Genomic DNA, 19626 nt, shown 5'->3' on the forward strand with positions numbered 1-19626 from the left:
ACTATTCCCCAAAGTTATCTGCGCGTAGTAGACTGAAGCAACCTGAGGCGCCCACCAAACAGAGGCATAGCCTACTACTCGTTCAGGAAATAGAGGATAGGCTGTTGACTTTAGGCTACAACTGAGCCTGTCGTCATTTATCCTATTCTATCGCTAAAATCAGGTTTGCAAAAGTAATAAGGTTTGAGCGCTAAATGATTTCACATAATCACAATGATAAGGACTTTATGATAAGGACTTTATTTTTCAGGGGTTGCTGATATGAGATTTAGGGGCTTGAGCACCCCTAAAATAGCCTAGAGCGGCCTATGGATTGGGTATTTGGTTGCTCTCTACAGTTGTAGACTACAATGACACATGAGGTACGTTCAAATTTGGCAAACAATGTGTGACCAGGGAGAACTAATCTTGGTGAACAGTATTCTGTATATTCTTGTGTGTGTGTGTGTTGGCATCTTTGCTTAAGGTATGTTAGCGTAAGCAGAACTAAACTAAACTAAAGCAGAACTAAACCAAACTAAAGCAGAACTAAACCAAACAGCATGCAAATTTGACTCCTGAGGCCTGCAGCCTCTCTCTTTCTCTCTCTCTCTCACATACACACACACAAACAGGCGCGCACGCACACACACACATACAGTAAGGTAGATAAGGAGAAGACACTGGTAACGCAAACATAAAAGAGTATATGAAGGCAGAGCACCTCATTTGGGCTGAACTAGAGGTCAGACCAACAGACAGACAGACACACTAACAGGTTAAACCTCCTCCTCACCTACCTCCAGCTACTGACCACTTGGCTCGTAAGGTGGGCTATATTTTATTTCATATCACATCATTATATCTTTATATGATATGTCAAGTGTCCTATGATTACTATGATTCTGGTCTGGTCCAGGAGTTTAGCTTGCACAGCCAGAAGGACATCTGTCTGGGACACACTGTTGTACTTTTGGAACTTATTTTACGTCTTTATTCCTGTGTGTGTAGAGCCCCATCTTGTGTGTGTGTGTGAACACAGTAGGTACTCCTTAGGGGGTGTGTGTAGCCCCATCTCATGTGTGTGTGTGTACACAGTAGGTACTCCTTGGGGTGTGTGTGTACACAGTAGGCACTCCTTGGGGTTTGTGTGTCTCAAGTCTGTCACAACGGGCTCTTTGAACGTGAAAAACATTTTTCAGGATGAGAGCCGAATATTGTTCAATACTCTGTTGAGTGTAAAATGTTTTTAAAAGGATATCTTTTCAGATGGATCAGGATGTAATAGTTACCATAGTTATACGAAACACAATGAAGTCTGTGTTGAGGGGGGTAATTTTGCATAAAAAACACCAGGTCTGTTTATATGTCTTTTGCTTAAAGAACACCGGGTCTGTAACTATCAGTAATAGCTGCAGTAGTCACACCAGTGTCATTCTCACAGACAAGCAGCGTAACCAGAAGGGGTGATAACTAGAGGAGCAACTCCAAAACTGTCTGACAGGTAACACCCCGTTAACTAATATAACTAAACCTTTGTGGGGAAAAGCAATGTCCAGTAACTAACACCGTTCTGTGTCCATGCTTAATTTTGTTGCACCAATTCTTGCTGGTCTTATTGGAATAAACTGTCTACGTCTCGGACAAGTTCCAACACTGTGGAAGACATCATGTCTCACCCCCGTCCCTAAGAAGCCACACCCCAGTGAGCTTAATGACTACAGGCCTGTCGCTCTAACATCACATGTGATGAAGACAATGGAGCGACTGGTATGCTCAGACCCCAGGTACGCCATGCACTAGACCCGTTACAGTTTGCATACCAGGAGAAAGTGGGCGTGGACGATGCCATCACTTATTTTCTACACAGGACACATTCTCACCTAGACAAGGGGAAAAGTGCTGTGAGAATCATGTTCTTTGATTTCTCAAGTGCTTTTAACACCATCCAACCCCTCAGACTGGGAGACAAGCTCTTGCAGATGGGTGTGGACGCTCACCTGGTAACCTAGATTACAGATTACCTGACCGAGCGACCACAGTTCGTCAGACTGAAGAACTGTCTCTCTGACACTGTGATCAGCAGCACCGGAGCGCCACAGGGAACTGTGCTCTCTCCAGTCCTGTTCACCCTGAACACATCTGACTTCTGCTACAACACCGAGTCATGCCACATGCAGAAGTTTTCTGACGATACTGCAATTGTGGGGTGTATCAGGGACGAGCAAGAGGAGGAGTACAGGAGCCTGGTGGAGGACTTTGTGCAAAGGTGCAAACTCAATCTAGCCTGGGTGCCATTCCGAACTTAGTCCCGCCCCACGGGAAGTTCGGTCTGGCATTGCTCCATTGTGGTGGAAGTATGCTCGCCCTAAATCGGGCGGACCAATCAAATCAGGCATTATGATGATGGACAGGTGAGCAACAGTGCCTGGTCTATCACGTCATCTAAGCACGCTTAGATTAGGCTTATGTTTGAAACAAAAACACTATGGCTAGAAGGATACATGGCTTTTAAGACCCCATATGGAAAATTCATATTATTTAATGAGGTTGAAAACTGAAAACAATTATTTCTGAAAACTTTTGCCAAAGTTGAGATGTGGGAAAACTGGTGGTTTCACTTTCATCAAGGGAAAACAGCGCTGTTGCATTGCGACATGTTCCCTCGTTCCTTTGAAATCTCTGATTGACCACATGTTCGAGGGATTTGCGACAGCCTTTCCCAGCTGTTTAACATGTTTGTAGCATATCAGTGTTCAACAGAATTATTTTTAAAAACGGAGGGGATATAGGAGAAGAAGGATAGTTTGTGTGTTTTCTTCCTACACCTCACGGTAAGCTATTTTGTTGCTCTGATTGGTTAGGTCTATCCAATTGAGTGCAGAGGCATTCCCCCCTGTATCGGTTGAAACACGCCCCATAATTACGTCCCAATGGAGCAGTATCAGACTCATATTCTGACTAGAATTTGAGTATGACAACGTCAGGCTAAACTCAATCACCTTCAACTCAACACTTCAAAGACCAAGGAGAGGTGGTAAGCACCTACAAGTATCTGGGTCTCCACCTGGACAATAAACTGGACTGGTCAGCCAACACTGACGCACTCTACAAGAAAGGGCAGAGCAGGCTGTACTTCCTGAGGAGGCTGCGGTCCTTCAATATGTGCAGCAAGCTCCTCAGGATGTTCTACCAGTCTGTTGTTGCCAGCGTCCTCTTCTATGCAGTGGTATGCTGGGGAGGAAGCACAAAGAAGAAGGATGCTGGGCGACTGGACAGGCTGGTAAGGAAAGCTGGCTCTGTAGTGGGAGCTGAACTGGAGTGCATCACTTCAATATCTGACAAAAGGACCCTGAACAAACTGATCAACATCTTGGACAATGAGTGTCATCCACTCCACAGCACATATATATATAGTTTTTTTTTATATATTACCTTGCCTACTCTCTGATATGTCCATATTTATTTTATGCTGGTCTCTAGACTTTATTCTTGCACTGTTGGACTTACTCATTTGCATCATCACCATGACACTCACTCACACAGAGCACCTTACCTTACTATGCACAGAGAATCACAGGCTCAGTCCCTGCCTCAGTCATTGCAAGCACCTCTTGATTAATCACCCACTATGTGGATACTGTTTTAGAATTGATTTAGATTAAGTGTTATTTAGTATAATTTGTATTTTAGTATATTCTTTATATTCTACTGTCCTTATTGCTTAGTTGTGTTTTTTATATTATATACTTTTATATGCTTATATGCTTTGCTCGACAGTGGGTCCCTGCTACCTGCAATAACCACAAGGGGGTATCGTAGGTTTTAAGCTGCCCGGGCCAAAGGTTACCTCAGGGGACTGTCTGACGTTGAATAGGTTCTGGGAGTTACCTGCAGGGGGCAACACAATATTGATTACAAAATTGAAATAAATTAAAAATAAATATAATTAGGCTACTTACTCTTCGGCCCGCACTTTGGGAAACACTGCTCTAGTAAATCCGGATGAAGGTTGTGATCAGACAGCCCTGTTTTTGCAGGGATAGTTGTTCTATTGTTTTGCATTGGCAATAAGCACATTGTTTTATTGTTGTTGTTTTTTCATTCTGTTTTGCATGTGCAGTAATTTACATTTGCAGTCACAAAGACATTTGTATTGGTTGCAGCATTAAACTATGTTTTGATGACTGGCCAACAACAGTGTTCAGTGCTTGAATCAAACACTCTGCAACATCTGTAGCCTACTGTGGTGTCACCCTAGACCGAGGGCAGGTAGCCTACGCACAGTGGAGCCATTTTACCCGGAGTGTACCGATCAGACTTCATTGTAGCCTAATCATTATCTGGTATCCTAATTCATACAACATACAACACTCAGTTCAATTCACTTTTATTTACAGCACCACGAGCATATGTCTGAAATTATTTTACAGGGCCATAATTGTTGAAATAGGCTAGGCTATGCTAACTGCACACATTTGGAGGTGTCAGAGTCATCTCTTTCTCATGGGAGTCATACCAATTTGCCCTTTGTACAAATACATATAGCCTGGCATAGCCAGAGAAAACAGATTTTGGTCAGGGCAAACTGGCATTTCTCATTCAGAGTGAGCCCTGTCTGTCGTCGTGTTCTGACCAGTCTCTTCCTATGACATCATCAGTATGACACAGGACTCTGTCTATGCCGTCAATGAGCTGTGAGATCCTTTTCTGAAAATGCTCTGGAGCAGTAGTAGCCTTCTAGTGTGATGATGGAACGGTACCTGCCAAAAGCCTAAGGTCGCGTCAAGTTTTGTGAAGACTTTGGCTCATTCTAGCTTGGCAAGTGTCTCATCCACAGGCAAAATATGTCTCTCTCTGATGACACTCTCATTGAGATGGTTTAAGTCCACGCAAATGCGTATTTTCCCAGTAGGTTTTATTATAGAAACCATGTCCACACACCATTCAGTTGGTTCCTCAACACGATCTTTGACTCCCATCTTCTCCGATCTAGCTTCTCTTTGACTTTTGACCGGAGGGAAATGGCGACACGCCGTGGTGCAGAGAGGGCACAGGATTTTGCAGTGTCTTTAAGATTAATTTTGTATTCGCCTTTAAGTTAATCCTAAACCTGAGAATACAGTAGGTTGAGCGGAAGTGTGTTTCAGTGTAACGGATGCCAGCTAGCTTAGCTGTACATGTGGAACAATGGTAAACCTCACTCCTCGACGCATCAAGAGTGCTGCTGTTATGAAAGCTAGTAGCCTGGGCTTTTAGCTTGATTGTCAGCGCGCTCAACTCCCGATCCGTGGTACTGCTGTTTTGCGGGTTCGAGTCCGTGTGAAAATAAAAGTCTAGTAAGATATTTAATAATATCTTTTATTATTATATTTTATCATTCTTTTCAAAATTAAATTTTTAAAATGGACTTTAGAGGGTAATGGGTTAAAATGGAAATTAGAGGGTTTGTAGTAGAATTGGAACTGATTAGTGAACTGTAGAGTCATGAAATTTGGTTGTTCGTCTAGTCATTTTAAGATTACCAGCAAGAGTTGCAGCACGGGGCCTAGGGAATGGTAGGCTACAATGTGTAGCAGGAGGCCTATTAAACAGATTTACAGGGCTGGTTCTAGAGGGGTAGCAATGTGAGCAACTGCACTGGGTCTGGTTAGGAGGGGGCCCAGAAAGATAAATAATTAAAAAAACACTTTCTGTACTGATTCTGCATTAAGTGCATTCATTGCTAATTGTGTCTCACTTACCAGCATAAAGAGTTGTTGCTTGTTGCCTCTGCCAGTTTCCCTATTGGCTGATAACAAAAAAAAAAAAAAAAAATCCCCCTCCGCCCTGGGGAGTAGTAGGCTACGTTAGCCCATCTGCAAGTGTCGACGTGAGATCAAGAGATTCTGTTCTTGGTAGGATAAACTAGTAAAAAAATGTTTGTAGCCAGAAAAGAAAAGAACATAAACAGAGGATAGAAAATACAAAAAGGGAGGCAGAAAACGCAAAGATAGGCCTACGGTTCTAGGCTTAACGTCCGGGCAGCAGACGAGTTTTACGGTAGGACAATGAGGATGTTAATACAGTAGCCCGCTGTGGCATGGTCGCTTGCAATTGTATGGTTGATCTACAGTATATTATAATATATATATATATATGTATATATAATTTCTACATTTAAACATATTATTTAATTAATTGTTTATTTATTTATTGATTTTATTTTATTTTTTGGGGGGTGGGGGGTGATGAGGAGGGGGCCCTGGTGCGCAATGTTGCTCCTCGGCCCAGAATCACGTAGGACCGGCTCTGTTTTCAAACAAAGTAGCTCTACTGCTCAGACCTTTCTTCACACTGTCAGCTGGTCCTCTTGTTTGCAATTTTAGCTTCTTCTTTAGGTGTGCAGAGTCGGTGGTGATAGCCTCTCTTCACATCGAAGAAGGCAACTACTGCGCTGCCAAAGCGCAAGTATAAATGCTTATAGCACTTTGGTGACGTCACACACTCCACGCGCAGTGAGCACTGCGCCAAGTATATAAAAGCGTTAAGGATCACTGAGCACCCCCCCCCCCCAAACATACACACACACACACACATCTACAAAGGCAGCCTCATGAGCCTCTGATGATCAATATTGGCCCTCGTCACCCGAGCCAGGTGACATATTTACATTTGGTAAACATTGGAAACGGCTAGTATATCCAGGGAAGCACACACACACACACACACACACACATCCTTATCGACCTCCATGCCCGCCCCCAAACACCCCCCCCCCCCCACACACACACACACAGGTACACACACACACATCTACAAAGGCAGCCTCATGAGCCTGTGATGATCCCTATTGGCCCTCGTCACCCCGGCCAGGGGACATATTTACATTTGGTAAACATTGGAAACAGCTAGTATATCCAGGGAAGCACACACACACACACACACACACATACACACACACACACACACACACACACACATACACACACACACACACACACACATACACAATGTACAGAGTGGTGCCTTGCATGTCAGGGTCTGCTGTCTGTGTGAGTGTGTGTGAATGGGTGAATATGAAGCGTTTTGCTCGTAGGAGTAGAAAAGCGCTGTAGAAATGCTGACTATTTACACTCACACATACTTCAGGCACATGCAGGTACACACACGCGTCAACAAACTTTTTAAGTGTAGTTTCTAATTCTTCTCTTCTTGAAGTGGGAAATATTTTCACTTTTTCCCACCCAATGTTATTTAATGGGAAGAGAAGATGTCAAACTTTAGTGGTGGTCATAGTACACCCCCCCCCCTATGCAGGAAAAACGATAGACGCATGCAGGACCTCTAGTTACCGTAACAACAGGAGCTTTACAGAATGCTCTTCAAACCCATAGAGCCCTCTGTGGTTATGAAGCCATTGTACAAAAGCCTATCTACTCTATATTTTATATGTGCATGTTCCAAACATATGTATTTAAACAAAAGCCTCTTGTTGGTGTAAGAGGACATTACCAGAGTTATATTCCTGTAGAAAACAGTGACGTCTGTGTGTGAGGTGTGGCAGAGGTGATTTTGCATACAGAAAAACATATGAGTGATCTAGACAGCTACACCAGTCACAGTGGTGCCATTCTTACAGAGGCAAGCACCGTAACCAGAAGGTGTGACAACAGAGACGCAACTCCAGAGCTATCTGACAGGTAAGACCCTATTAATTAATTAATGCTTATCCTAATATAACCAAAGCTAAGACAGTGATGTAAAGTCACTACAAACTCAAAAGAAAGTGCAAACCTTTTTTATCCATACTAGACCCTGCCGTCCAGGAGGTTTTGGTTATGTTTATGGTTATAGCTACAGGAGAGAAATTTTACATGGTGACTAACATCATACACACAATAACAGTAAACAATTCTCAAAATTGTGAGAGAATCAATATTAGTAAAAAAAACAAAAAACAATTAGCATAATAACCATAAAATGATATAATGATCAACAGATAGATTATGGTTTAAAAGCTTCACAGGAAGGACAGCACTAAATAGATCATTCCACCAGCAAGGAATCACAAATTAAACAAGTTCTGTCCTGACTGATCTATTGGTGCTGAGGAAAGGCCGAGACAACAGTCCATCAGAGGACCACAGTGGTCTAGAGGGGAGTAGAGCTGAATCACAGGGCTCAGATAGGATGGTGCTGATCCAGTGGTGTAGAGTAGAGTAGAGCTGAATCACAGGGCTCAGATAGGATGGTGCTGATCCAGTGGTGTAGTAGAGCTGAATAACAGGGCTCAGATAGGATGGTGCTGATCCAGTGGTGTAGTAGAGCTGAATAACAGGGCTCAGATAGGGTGGTGCTGATCCAGTGGTCTAGAGTAGAGTAGAGCTGAATCACAGGGCTCAGATAGGGTGGTGCTGATCCAGTGGTGTAGAATAGAGTAGAGCTGAATCACAGGGCTCAGATAGGATGGTGCTGATCCAGTGGTGTAGAATAGAGTAGAGCTGAATCACAGGGCTCAGATAAGGGTGGTGCTGATCCAGTGGTGTAGTAGAGCTGAATCACAGGGCTCAGATAGGATGGTGCTGATCCAGTGGTCTAGAGTAGAGCTGAATCACAGATAGGATGGTACTGATTCAAAGTTAATTCTGGCATCTTTGTGGCCTACATGTGTCCTCTTTGGCATATTAAAGACCAAACACACAGTCACATTGGGAATCATCTGATACAGTCGCACTACACTTGCGGGTACCTCCATTAACATTGCATTGTTATAGTAATGTAAAATAGTAAAACACTGACCATGCAAATCAAGCAGGCATTCACATTTATTTTTTTATATTTTTATAATTCCCCGTATTGCTATATAGAAAAACATAATATGTGCTGAGTGTGTGTGTCTGCACACAGCCGTGACACGATGGGAGGGTGGGGGCCCAGAACCCAATCCAAAATGGAACCACTGTGAATTTGTTTGTAACTTTTGTCTTTTAATTACTTTTTTGTTTTAAAAGTTAACTTGAACTTTATCCTTTTTTTACCTTTTCTTTGTTTAGAATTGTTCATTAAAAAAAGGTTTATTGCTTTTGAATACTGTGGAATAATCTCCCACTACATATCAAGTCCTGCCCTACTATTGACCGTTTTAAATCAAACTTTAAATCAAGACTCGTCCTTTCTCTCTCGCTTATAGCTCAGTCCTTTGTTTTCTCAAATCAAGTCACATTTATTGTCCCACTAGGGGAAAATTAGGTTGCAGCCAAGTTCTACAAGATCCACAACACAACAAACCAAGAAATAAATAACAGTGGAGACAAATACAACACAGGGAACAGACAGACCAGGAAACAGTGGAGTGCAAGACCATTGCATGGAGAGGCCAAGATAAGACCAGTAATAAAATAAAGCAGTAAAGTGCAGTAGTCACATCATCCTTGCAAATTCAGCTTGTTAATGGCAGCACATACAAAGGAAAGGTTGTGTAACTGGGAACTGTGTACCTCCTACCTGAAGAGGGGGTGTTCAGCATAGTCCTGTAACTGGGAACTGTGTACCTTCTACCTGATGAGGGGGTGTTCAGCATAGTCCTATGAGTGGGAACTGCGTACCTTCTACCTGAAGAGGGGGTGTTCAGCATAGTCCTGTAACTGGGAACTGTGTACCTTCTACCTGAAGAGAGGGTGTTCAGCATAGTCCTGCCTTCCTGAGGACATGATGGCCATACAGGTCATAGAGCGGTGTTTTATTCCCCCCGATAACCTTGCCAGCTACATTAACAAGCCGACCAAGCTTATCTCTATCAGCAAGGTTAAGGTTACCCAACCATACCACTTTAGGACACAACTGATTCAATGAAAAATCTATAAAATGTCATAATTTTGGTGCACACATTAAAAGAGTGTATTGTGAAGTTTACCCTTTAATTGAATCCATTTTACGATGAGTCTAAAACATAACAAAATGTGGAAAAAGTTCATCTTCTATTCTGCTTGCCTCAGCTGCACTGTTGCTTTTAATGTGCAATACATATAACGTTACTTGACTGTCAGACGTCAAACCCCATACACAAGTCCTGTGTGTAGTCGGGGTTGGTGGTGCAGTCAAACGGAAGTTTAGATTAGAGAAGAAAATTATGCTGAAATTGGCATGGGAATTATAAGTGCAACATTACCCCCTTGTGGCAGACATACAAAACTGCAACACAAAAATTGTTATGAACAATTCATTACCCTTGTTCATTTCATTTTCATATTCAGAATGACTTTTTAGTATGATGTTGAAAATGAAACAGTGTGTTTTGTTGTGTGTTTTTCTGACAGAAACACCATACAGTGTTTTATAGTGTGTTTAACTGTTCTGGAGTGAAACTGTATGTGACTTTTTTAGGATGTTGAGAATGAAACAGTGTGTTTTTCTCCTCGTTGATGTGTACCAGTGTGTCGAGCGTCTCTGAATGATCTTCTTTCTTCAGGCCCTCAGTCATGACTCTACTTCTCTTTGCCATACTGCTGGTCTCAGGTCAGTGCGTGTGTGTGTGTCACATCACATTGTCAATATGTAATTTTATTGTATATGTGTGTTTGTGTAGTGGCGGTGGTGGTGGTGGTCTATGTATTTAGGATAATAGCAGTAGTCTGTGTGGACATGTGTGTGTACCTTTTCAAGTTCTCTTAAACACTTACTCCACCATACCCTGGAAATATCTAACCTGGCCCTAGCCAGATGAATGTCGTTCCGCTTAGCTCCGCCTAGCTTCACTCACATCCATCTGGGACCTCTTCCATTGAGAGTGATTTCTCCAACCAACTTTATGGTTTAGCCAATCAGGACGCAGGGCGGGAGTTTCATAGATGTGACATAGCGTAGAAGCGTCACGGGTTGGCTTCGATGAGAGTGGTTGAAGTAGCACATCAATAGATGACGGACAAGTGGCTTATTCAATCATATGCAAGCATTTTTTGATTAGGTCCAGCCTTCTGAAGCAACACTTCAATGGATCGGTTCCAGATGGATGAGTGGAGCTAGGCGGAGCGAAATTCATCTGGCTAGGGCCAGGTTAGGAAATATCCAGACTTATTCATGAAGTGAATAGAGTCTTGGAACTCTCGATTGGGAAATGTTTCCAACACTTACATCGTGACAGGCACTAACTTTGAAATCATTGGTCCTGCCTTAACCAATCACATTGATCAGAGATTCCTATGTTACTTCCTACTTTGCTTAAACTTTACAAACTGACAACAAACAGCATCAACAGTCAAGAAACATTGTATATGTTATAGCATTGCATTTGGGGTAGCATTTAGTATTTTATCAGCCGGTTTATGTCCATTGTATGTCTATGTAGAAATATTTTACAGGTGAATGTGCTAAAAAAAATAACTAATAGATATCCCCACATTATTTCCACAGCTGATTATGTACATTAATTCAATGTATTTGTATCGCGACTTTTCTGAAATTGTATGTGTGTGACCCATAGAATTATTTCCATATATTTCTATAGACCCGTGATCTATAGAAAATATGCAATAATCTGCATACATTTTTTAGAGGTACACTATGCAAGATTTTCACTTTAATATAACCTTTACCAAGCCAATTTGATTGTAAACAAACTTGTAACAGGGGAATCGTTCACCTGGCATAGCCATAGGCCTACAGCATAGCCGTAGCGAGTCAATAACAACAGAACCAGCCATGCGAATTCAAGAACAGCCAAGAACATCTTGCGAGAATCGTGAAACATTACCTTGTCATTAGATATAGCTCTTTGTAGATAGTTTTTGCCTATTTTTAAACTTTCACCTCCACAACAAAAGCATTTTCATTGTGTACAGGGGGAACAAACCACGAGAAGTAGGCTATTTACAATGGTAGAGTAAAATATAAATATATCGCCAATCTAGGGAGAGCTCTACAGTTGCCAAAAATACCTCAACCTGCATATAGGCTACCTTCAAGTACAGAAACCTTCACTCTGGATAAAGTCAGGTTCAAAATTCTTTTTGTTTTTCATTTTGGACATATTAGAGTGAAATACTATCACAGTTGGTATTTTGAATTTGGGTATTTTGAATAGATCAAAAAACTGCCAATAGCCATTAAAGAAAATCTATTATTACACGGCTTTTCATATAATGCTGCAGAATGCTCCATTCACTTGAATGGGCCTTCCCAATGTTCGGTGGTCTGCTAATTCTCGATAACAGACCGTTGCTAAGTATAACAGACCGCTGTCAAGGAAAATGGGTTTTGTGCATCTAATTCACGTCTTTCATATCACTATGCAAGGATTGGAACTTCATTCAAAAGTGAAAGCAGACGGTTGATCAGCTGTGTTCTAAAGACTGTTTGATTCAAGTTCAGCATGTGTTGTTGCAAACTATTTGTTTCTCAGCAAAAGCCACGATGAAATAGTAACAAATACGCTATGTAGGCTAAAGAGTCATATCGTGGGGAGTTTATTGTGTCGTTTTGGCAAGTAGCCGTGTAATAAGCGGGATAATGTATAGAACACCGGTCATTATCGGGAAATAGGTCCCTTCAGGGCGGAACAAGACCCGGTCCAGTTTGCCCTGTCGGGACCTATTTCCCGATAATGACCGCCGTTCTATACATTATCCCTTACTTATTGCCATCTTCACAACTCTGAACTGGAAATCTCCACTTCAATTGTACTTACAAACACAAACGTTTCCAGATCTCTCCTCTTATATGCTGGAGGATTTTATAGAGCAGGTTGTTCATATATGATTTGTGACGTATAGTATGGAAAGTAAATACAAGTTATGGAATAACATGGGTTTTCAGCAAATGTATGAACACAAAAATACAGCATTTCTCAAAAATACAGAAATTCAGGAATTTCAGGAACAACATTTCACTCAAATATGTTACCAAAATGAAAAACAAAAAGAAGAATTTTGAACCTGACTTTATTCAGTGTTAGGATTCCTGTAGTATGCAACATACTGTATTGCATATTTCATTAGATAATGACTCATTTACATATGCATACATAATATTTCAGATCATGTAAATATTCACCTGTGGAAGTTTTGTGGGGGTTAAGATTTTTTATTTGTATTCACCTGTAATATATCCCTTCATAAGTGTATAATATACATAGGGGTGTATACATAGGGTGATAACACACAAAAAGCTACTACCAATGCAATGATATCACGTATGTCTAACTTATACCTTGACAGAAATCACTATGAGACTTATTCCTCCCAGATGGCACTGACCCCTCTGGACCAGTAGTCTCTGTATGCATATACTACTCCTTCAATGTGTATGTGTATGTGTATGTGTATGTGTATGTGTGTGTGTGTGTGTGTGTTTGTGTTTCTGTTTGCATGTGTTTGTGTCTCTGTATGTGTGTGTATGCGTCTGTGCCTCTGTGTGTGTGTGTGTGTGTGTGTGTGTGTGTACTCCTCTCTCCTCTCAGGTCTGGGCAGTCTCTCCTCCTCTGTGCCACGTCAGTTCCATGTGGTGAAGGAAAACAAGAACTGGACAGAAGCTCAGCAGTACTGCAGACAGAAGTTCACTGACCTCGCCACCATAGACGACATGACAGAGATGGAGAAGGTGAAGAGCATGATCCATGAAGCAGGTGTTGGAAATGCGTGGATTGGGCTGAAGCATGGAAACAGTAATAAGTGGCAGTGGTCTCTGGCTGACAGGGAGTTTTACAGAGAGAATGAATCAGAGTTCAGGAACTGGGCTTCAAACCAACGCAAAGGAGGTGCTGAAGAAGAGTGTGTGGCTATGAAACAAGCAAATGGAAAATGGTGTGATGACAAGTGTAGTGAGTGTCTTCCCTTCATCTGCTATGACGGTGAGAATCCAACTTCTTTCATTCAGAACAAGGTTATTCATTCACTCAGCAATACATGCATCCAAACTGTGTAGATCTACAAATCAGTGTGTGATCATGTACACTGACATCAGTTCAGATTCATTCATGAATACAGGCAGTCACACTATACAACTAAACAATTTGTCTCACTCACTCTAGTTCAGTCTGTAAAGCTGTGCTGATTCTGAGTTAACCATGACCCATGCATTACCACAGGGGGAAACTCCACACATCCCTATGTGCTGGTTACTGAGGAGAAGAACTGGGCAGATGCTCAGAGATACTGCAGAGAGAACCACACAGACCTGGCCAGTGTGAGGAATCAGACAGAGAATGACAAGATAAAGAAAGTAATGGCAGGGAGTCATGGAGAAGGTACATCTAATAACAATGGAAATAGAGAAGCCTGGATCGGCCTGTTCAGAGATGCCTGGGAGTGGTCAGATGGCAGCAGCTCCTCATTCCGCTACTGGGGCACTGGAGAACCCAATTATGGCACTGGGGAGTTCTGTGCTGAAACTCTTAATGCTTCCAGGGGTCGGTGGAACGATGCAAGCTGTCACCATCCTAGGAGCTTTATCTGCTATGAAGGTGAGTCACTGTCCCTTCTCTCTGCTTGATAGGGGTTCAGACACAAACAACAGCATGATCTTGAGCAGATGTGGTGATGACCTGATGATGGTGGAGTGGGCCTGCTATCTCAGGGCCTGGTGGATTTATCTCTGTTATGGTGGTACTAGCTCCTAATGGTGGTCCTCTCTGTAGATAGATAGATACTTTATTGATCCCCAGGGGAAATTCAAGAATGGTACTCTGTGATGGTACTGTCTCTGTAATGGTGGTACTAGCTCCTAATGGTGGCCCTTTCTGTGATGGTACTGTCTCTGTAATGGTGGTACTAGCTCCTAATGGTGGTCTCTGTGTTGGTAGGACTCAGGAGCATGGAAACAGTATTCTCTCACGTTGACATGTGATATCTGGCCACTCAGCACATTTAGTTACTGCAGATAGAATGAGAATCTTAGAAGGACTCTAGCACTGAGCAGGAATCAGTATTCTCTCACTGTATTTTCCCTTCAGACAAGCTGGTTCTGGTCCGTGACAATAAGACCTGGTTAGAGGCGCTGCAGTACTGCCGAGAGAACCATGTGGACCTGGTGTCTGTGACGTCCGAGCGGGTCCAGCGCCGGGTGAGTGAGCGGGCTAAAGGAGCCTCCACTGCTCACGTGTGGCTGGGCCTGCGTCACGCCTGTGGCCTGAGCTGGTTCTGGGTCTGTGGAGAGACCGTCTGCTATAACCACTGGGCCCCAGGACAAGAGCAAGTGGAGTCCTGCAAACACAGAGTGGGGGCAGTGGAGTCTGTAGGGGGGCAGTGGGTCAGCAACCTGACTGAGACTGACAAACTCAACTTCATCTGCTCCACTAAGGGTGAGTGTATCTCTGCTCAATATGGATATGAGTGTGTGTGTGTGTGTGTGTGTGTGTGTGTGTGTTGTTTCTCTGATACAAATGAAAGCAAACTGGCTTCTTCATGGATTAAGCCTAGTTCTGTACTGAAAGAGAAACTTCAGTTGAGGAAATAGGTATATTGCAGTGTTGCTTTAACTTCTCTCTCTCTCTCTCTCTTTGTGTGTGTGTGTGTGTGCCCTCTTACAGAGGAGTGTGACTGAATCTTCCTGAAGCAGCCTTGGAGAAACTCTTCAGGGTCCTCCAGCTCCCATTCATGTTCACTACTCATTTCATCTTAAGCAGCTACACAACCACTCTCATATACACTAAATATGCTACTTTCACCATTGTATTTCCTCTTCCTGTGTGTAAGAAAGTCGAATAATTTATATCGTTTAATACTGTAATTTTGTGTGTTCAGATTGTTAGCAATGATGCCATGTGTTGACAAGATAAAAGTACAGTTGGTCAACTTTCAAAGTGTATTTCTGTCCTTTGCTGTTCCTGACATGGCTATTTCTGATGAGTATGATTAACCTTTCTTATTTGATATGTAAAATGTGTAAATGAGCTACTATGCTAACTCCTAATAAAATGACTTTGATCAGCATGATGGTGTCTATATTCTCGTACATGCTTTGTTTATCAGAGCCATACATCATTTGAGAAACAGGAACAGTAGCCTACAGTTGAAGGGACATAGTTAAGTCACTGTTGAGATCTCTGTACCCACTAGGAATACTTATGTTGGAGACAACAACAACCTGAGTAGACATTTAACAGCTAAAGTTTTGTCTAATTACTGGGAATTTCCTCACACATTTTTTTTCGGGAGCATGGAAGGCTGTGGGGACAATTTGTATGCCATGCATTTGTGTGTGTAAAGGGAGAATTGCAGTGTCCAGGCCAGAGAGGCTCTGGTGAAATGAATCTCTGAGTCTAACAGGGCTGAAGGAGCAAGAGCAGACCGGATCCCCCGGTAAACCGTCGCTGGGTCCCTTGTCATGAGGGTAAACCGTCGCTGGGTCCCTTGTCATGAGGGTAAACCGTCGCTGGGTCCCTTGTCATGAGGGTAAACCGTCACTGAGTCCCTTGTCATGAGGAGTTGTGCCGTGGGGCAGCACTCTTCTTTTCTCTCGTTACGAGTCCGATTATGTTTTAACAAAAGATATTAAAAACTAGATTACATTGTATCATGAGGAGTCGTGCCACGGGGCAGCACTCGTCTCTTTTCTTGGGGACTGTTACGACCCCCTGCGCCCCCTGCAGGCGTTGGAGCTGTAGACAGGCTGCAGTCAGGACGTTAATGGATCATTAGGCACACCTGGTGCATGTGTTGGCTATAAGAACACCTTTCACTCTCCCTTTCCCCACCGCTTCCACTACTCTCATATTTTGACACCTTCCCCCTTTTGATGCACACACACTTGGACTCACTGCTACTCGCTCACATACAGCAAACAATCATCCATACCAGTGTCTATGACATTTATCCTCTAGAGTTTCTTTCTTTTTGCTTTTGATTCATGAATTACTTTGTTAAAATCTGATTTCATTGTCCTCTCTTTTTATGTTGTGGTCTACGAGTTGGCAGGGATGAATAGGTCTCACTGGGCCACACAGTCTGACCCAGGGTCGGACTGGGAACAAAATTCGGCCCTGGCAATTTTATCCTGGACCGGCCCACCACTGGACCGACGACACCCCCCGCCCCCCCACACACACACAAACAAACACACAAGCCCACCGATACCAAAATCCCTCCCTGATTCCCCCCATAAATAAAAAACACACAGCTATACTTTTCCACCTAATTGTAGGCTACCCGTAGTTTTTTTTATGTTGACAGACAAATCGCACTACAGTAGCCTACATGGTGCAGTAAATGGAAGCTCTTGATTGCTGTTTACGGTTAAACTGCGATGATGTGAACACCAGCCAGCGGAGGACACTTACATAGCCTAGGCTACCATGCATGGACTCGTAGGCTATATTTCCCATAGACAGTAAAATAAAGATATTTCCCCACAAACCTAGCGGCTGCTTGGACAAATCCACTTGAGGGGTGGGGCAGGGGGGCGCGATCGTAACACACACTGAACCTGTCATAAAGAGGCCAAAATGATTGACCTGTCACCCCCCAAGCCAAATAAATGCAACTGCAATTATAGGCTAGGCCTAGGCCTACATGACGGGCCGCAAATAGGCTAAATAACAAAAAAAAAAAAATCCCGGAGGTCACCGGCCCACATGTGGACTAGAGGGTGACACGGGAAGCAATTTTCACTCCCGTCCCATCCCGAGCCCGCACAAATACTCCCGTCATATCCCGATCACGTGACAGCCCCCCCAAAAAAATTCTGTCCCGCAAAATCCCGAGAGAAAGACTCCCGAATCCCGTCCCGCTCCCTATGTTGATGTCTAAAGTTATCCGACTGTTAGGCTACAGTAGCGTGCGGTGACCATACATTTTGGTAGGGCAGAAAGCCTTGTCTAACTTTTCTTTAATAGCCGATCATTTTGGGCTATATTAAAATTACATATTTTACAGTACTTTGCTGTAGGCTATGCTTAAATCATTTCATAGTTAGATCTCATCCCATCAGTTAAGTTTGCACCGTTCTCACGTTAAACCAGCGAAGCATAGCAACGTTGCTATGAGTAAACAAAACAATTTTTTGTGTTCCGCCAGGGTTATGCGATAAATATATTGAGGAATGCGATCGTCAAGGTGTCATGCCCCAACATTGCATGACACATTAAACTCAACGAGAATCGCTTTCCCGGACAGCTCGTGCAATTGAATAGAGTTGTCCTTTGCTGATACTTTCGCCTGTAACTGTTTCTTTGCATCCATTTTGCCTTAGGGCCTATCGCTGAAGCTGATTGATTGTGAACAGGGCAGCTGCTTGTCTTGCTCTGATAGGCTACCAATCAACAACAAACGTATTGTGGGTTGTAATTGGTTCTCTTTTCTAAAACGAAATGCCTCACGTCTTTGGGCGCACTCACTGCATTGCAGCGTCATTTTTTAAGTTAATAATCTCTGGCTTCCCGCCAGCTCCCGTTTATTATTTCCTGTCCCGTCCCAATCACGTTACCAACAGTGAAATTTACTCCCGTACTGCGGGAAACCCGCGGGAATACCGTGACCCGCGGGAGTCCCGAAAAATTGTCACCCTCTAATGTGGACTGGCCCAATGCCCGGTTGTACAGATTACCAGTCCGAGCCTGGTCTGACCAAAAGAGACTGTTCTCTCTCAACAATAAGCAACTTGTCCATAACCCACTCTAACACATTTGCATTGGCCAAGAATGGACAACACTATCTTCTCATCTCAGGCCATGTCTGTTGTGCTTGTTTTGTTTTTCAAACACATTGGGGAAAGGTGGCAACATTGTAAACTTCCATGGTACTGTTCTGAAGCCAGTAAAACCACAAATGACGCAATGTCTCTGCACACCCACAAGTGACACAGAGAAGCATACAGATCCAGTCCTGAACAGGAAACATTATGTAGATGGACTTTCCTGGAAGCTTCTGGAGGGATGCCAACTCCCCCACACCTCCCCCAATATGTGTGTGTGTATTATCATTACCCCGTTATTACCAGAGATGTGGGGAGGGGCCGCAGGTAGTGAGAGAGGGTCTGCAATCACACAGTCCAGTCCAGTGCTGCTGTAGGGCCCAGCAAACAACTTACACACACAGCAATATCATGCCCTTGTTAAGCTCACAAAAATCAGCCCGGCCTCAAAACGTTACCGGCCGACCGGGAATTCTCTCGATTCTCCCTATTACCACTCAGCTGCTGCTCCATCCTCTTGAGCCTGTGTGTATGCATCAGGTCTGTGTGTATGCATCAGGCCTGTGTGTATGCATCAGGTCTGTGTGTATGCATCAGGTCTGGGACACACTGGAAGTGGAACTGAAGCAGAAGGTAGGCAGAGCACAAGCGCCGCACAAAAAGATGCATATAGAAGATGGGTCTTTTCTTTGCCGAATGTCCAGGCGTCCAGGGATACGAGCAATTATAATAGTCTATTGATTATCAGTTAGACGATCAGCATCTGTGGGACGATTGTCAATGACCAGCAATCACAGGTACATAATATTCTTATTGTCCATCTGAGAGAGGGTGAAATGCACAACAGTGGAAATGGTGTCATCAGTGGACTGGTTTTGCTGGTCAGCAAAGTGGACTGGGTTGGAGAGCTGTGACAGGACAGAACTATTCCAAACACCTCATGATGATAATGATGTGTGTGTGTGTGTGTGTGTGCAGTGGGGCGATAGTCATTTAGGCAGGTCGCTGTGTGCTTCTTGGAAACTGGGATGATGATGGTGGACT

The 19626-nt window shown here is 43.3% G+C and overlaps 1 protein-coding gene across 1 annotated transcript; it reads left to right on the forward strand.

Annotated features, from left to right (window-relative positions):
* Positions 1-7598: 7598 nt before the first annotated feature.
* LOC143127928 (C-type mannose receptor 2-like) lies at positions 7599-15884 on the forward strand. Its single transcript, XM_076289618.1, has 6 exons — positions 7599-7661; positions 10430-10476; positions 13415-13804; positions 14042-14416; positions 14906-15253; positions 15482-15884. Exons 2-6 carry the CDS (start codon positions 10440-10442, stop codon positions 15493-15495), a joined length of 1164 nt encoding a protein of 387 aa, XP_076145733.1. The 5' UTR covers positions 7599-7661; positions 10430-10439; the 3' UTR covers positions 15496-15884.
* Positions 15885-19626: the final 3742 nt, after the last annotated feature.

The sequence above is a fragment of the Alosa pseudoharengus genome, unplaced genomic scaffold, assembly GCF_046254945.1.
Source record: "Alosa pseudoharengus isolate Yale_2024_CS ecotype anadromous, Long Island Sound unplaced genomic scaffold, YU_APseudo_1.1 YU_APseudo_1.1_scf_17, whole genome shotgun sequence".
In the NCBI taxonomy this organism is placed as follows: Eukaryota; Metazoa; Chordata; class Actinopteri; order Clupeiformes; family Clupeidae; genus Alosa; species Alosa pseudoharengus.

Coding starts and splice junctions, on each gene's coding strand:
- LOC143127928 (XM_076289618.1), top strand. CDS start 10,440: ATGACTCTACTTCTCTTTGCCATACTGCTGGTCTCAG. Junction 13,805..14,041: donor TCCCTTCATCTGCTATGACG/GTGAGAATCCAA, acceptor GCATTACCACAG/GGGGAAACTCCACACATCCC. Junction 14,417..14,905: donor GAGCTTTATCTGCTATGAAG/GTGAGTCACTGT, acceptor TTTTCCCTTCAG/ACAAGCTGGTTCTGGTCCGT.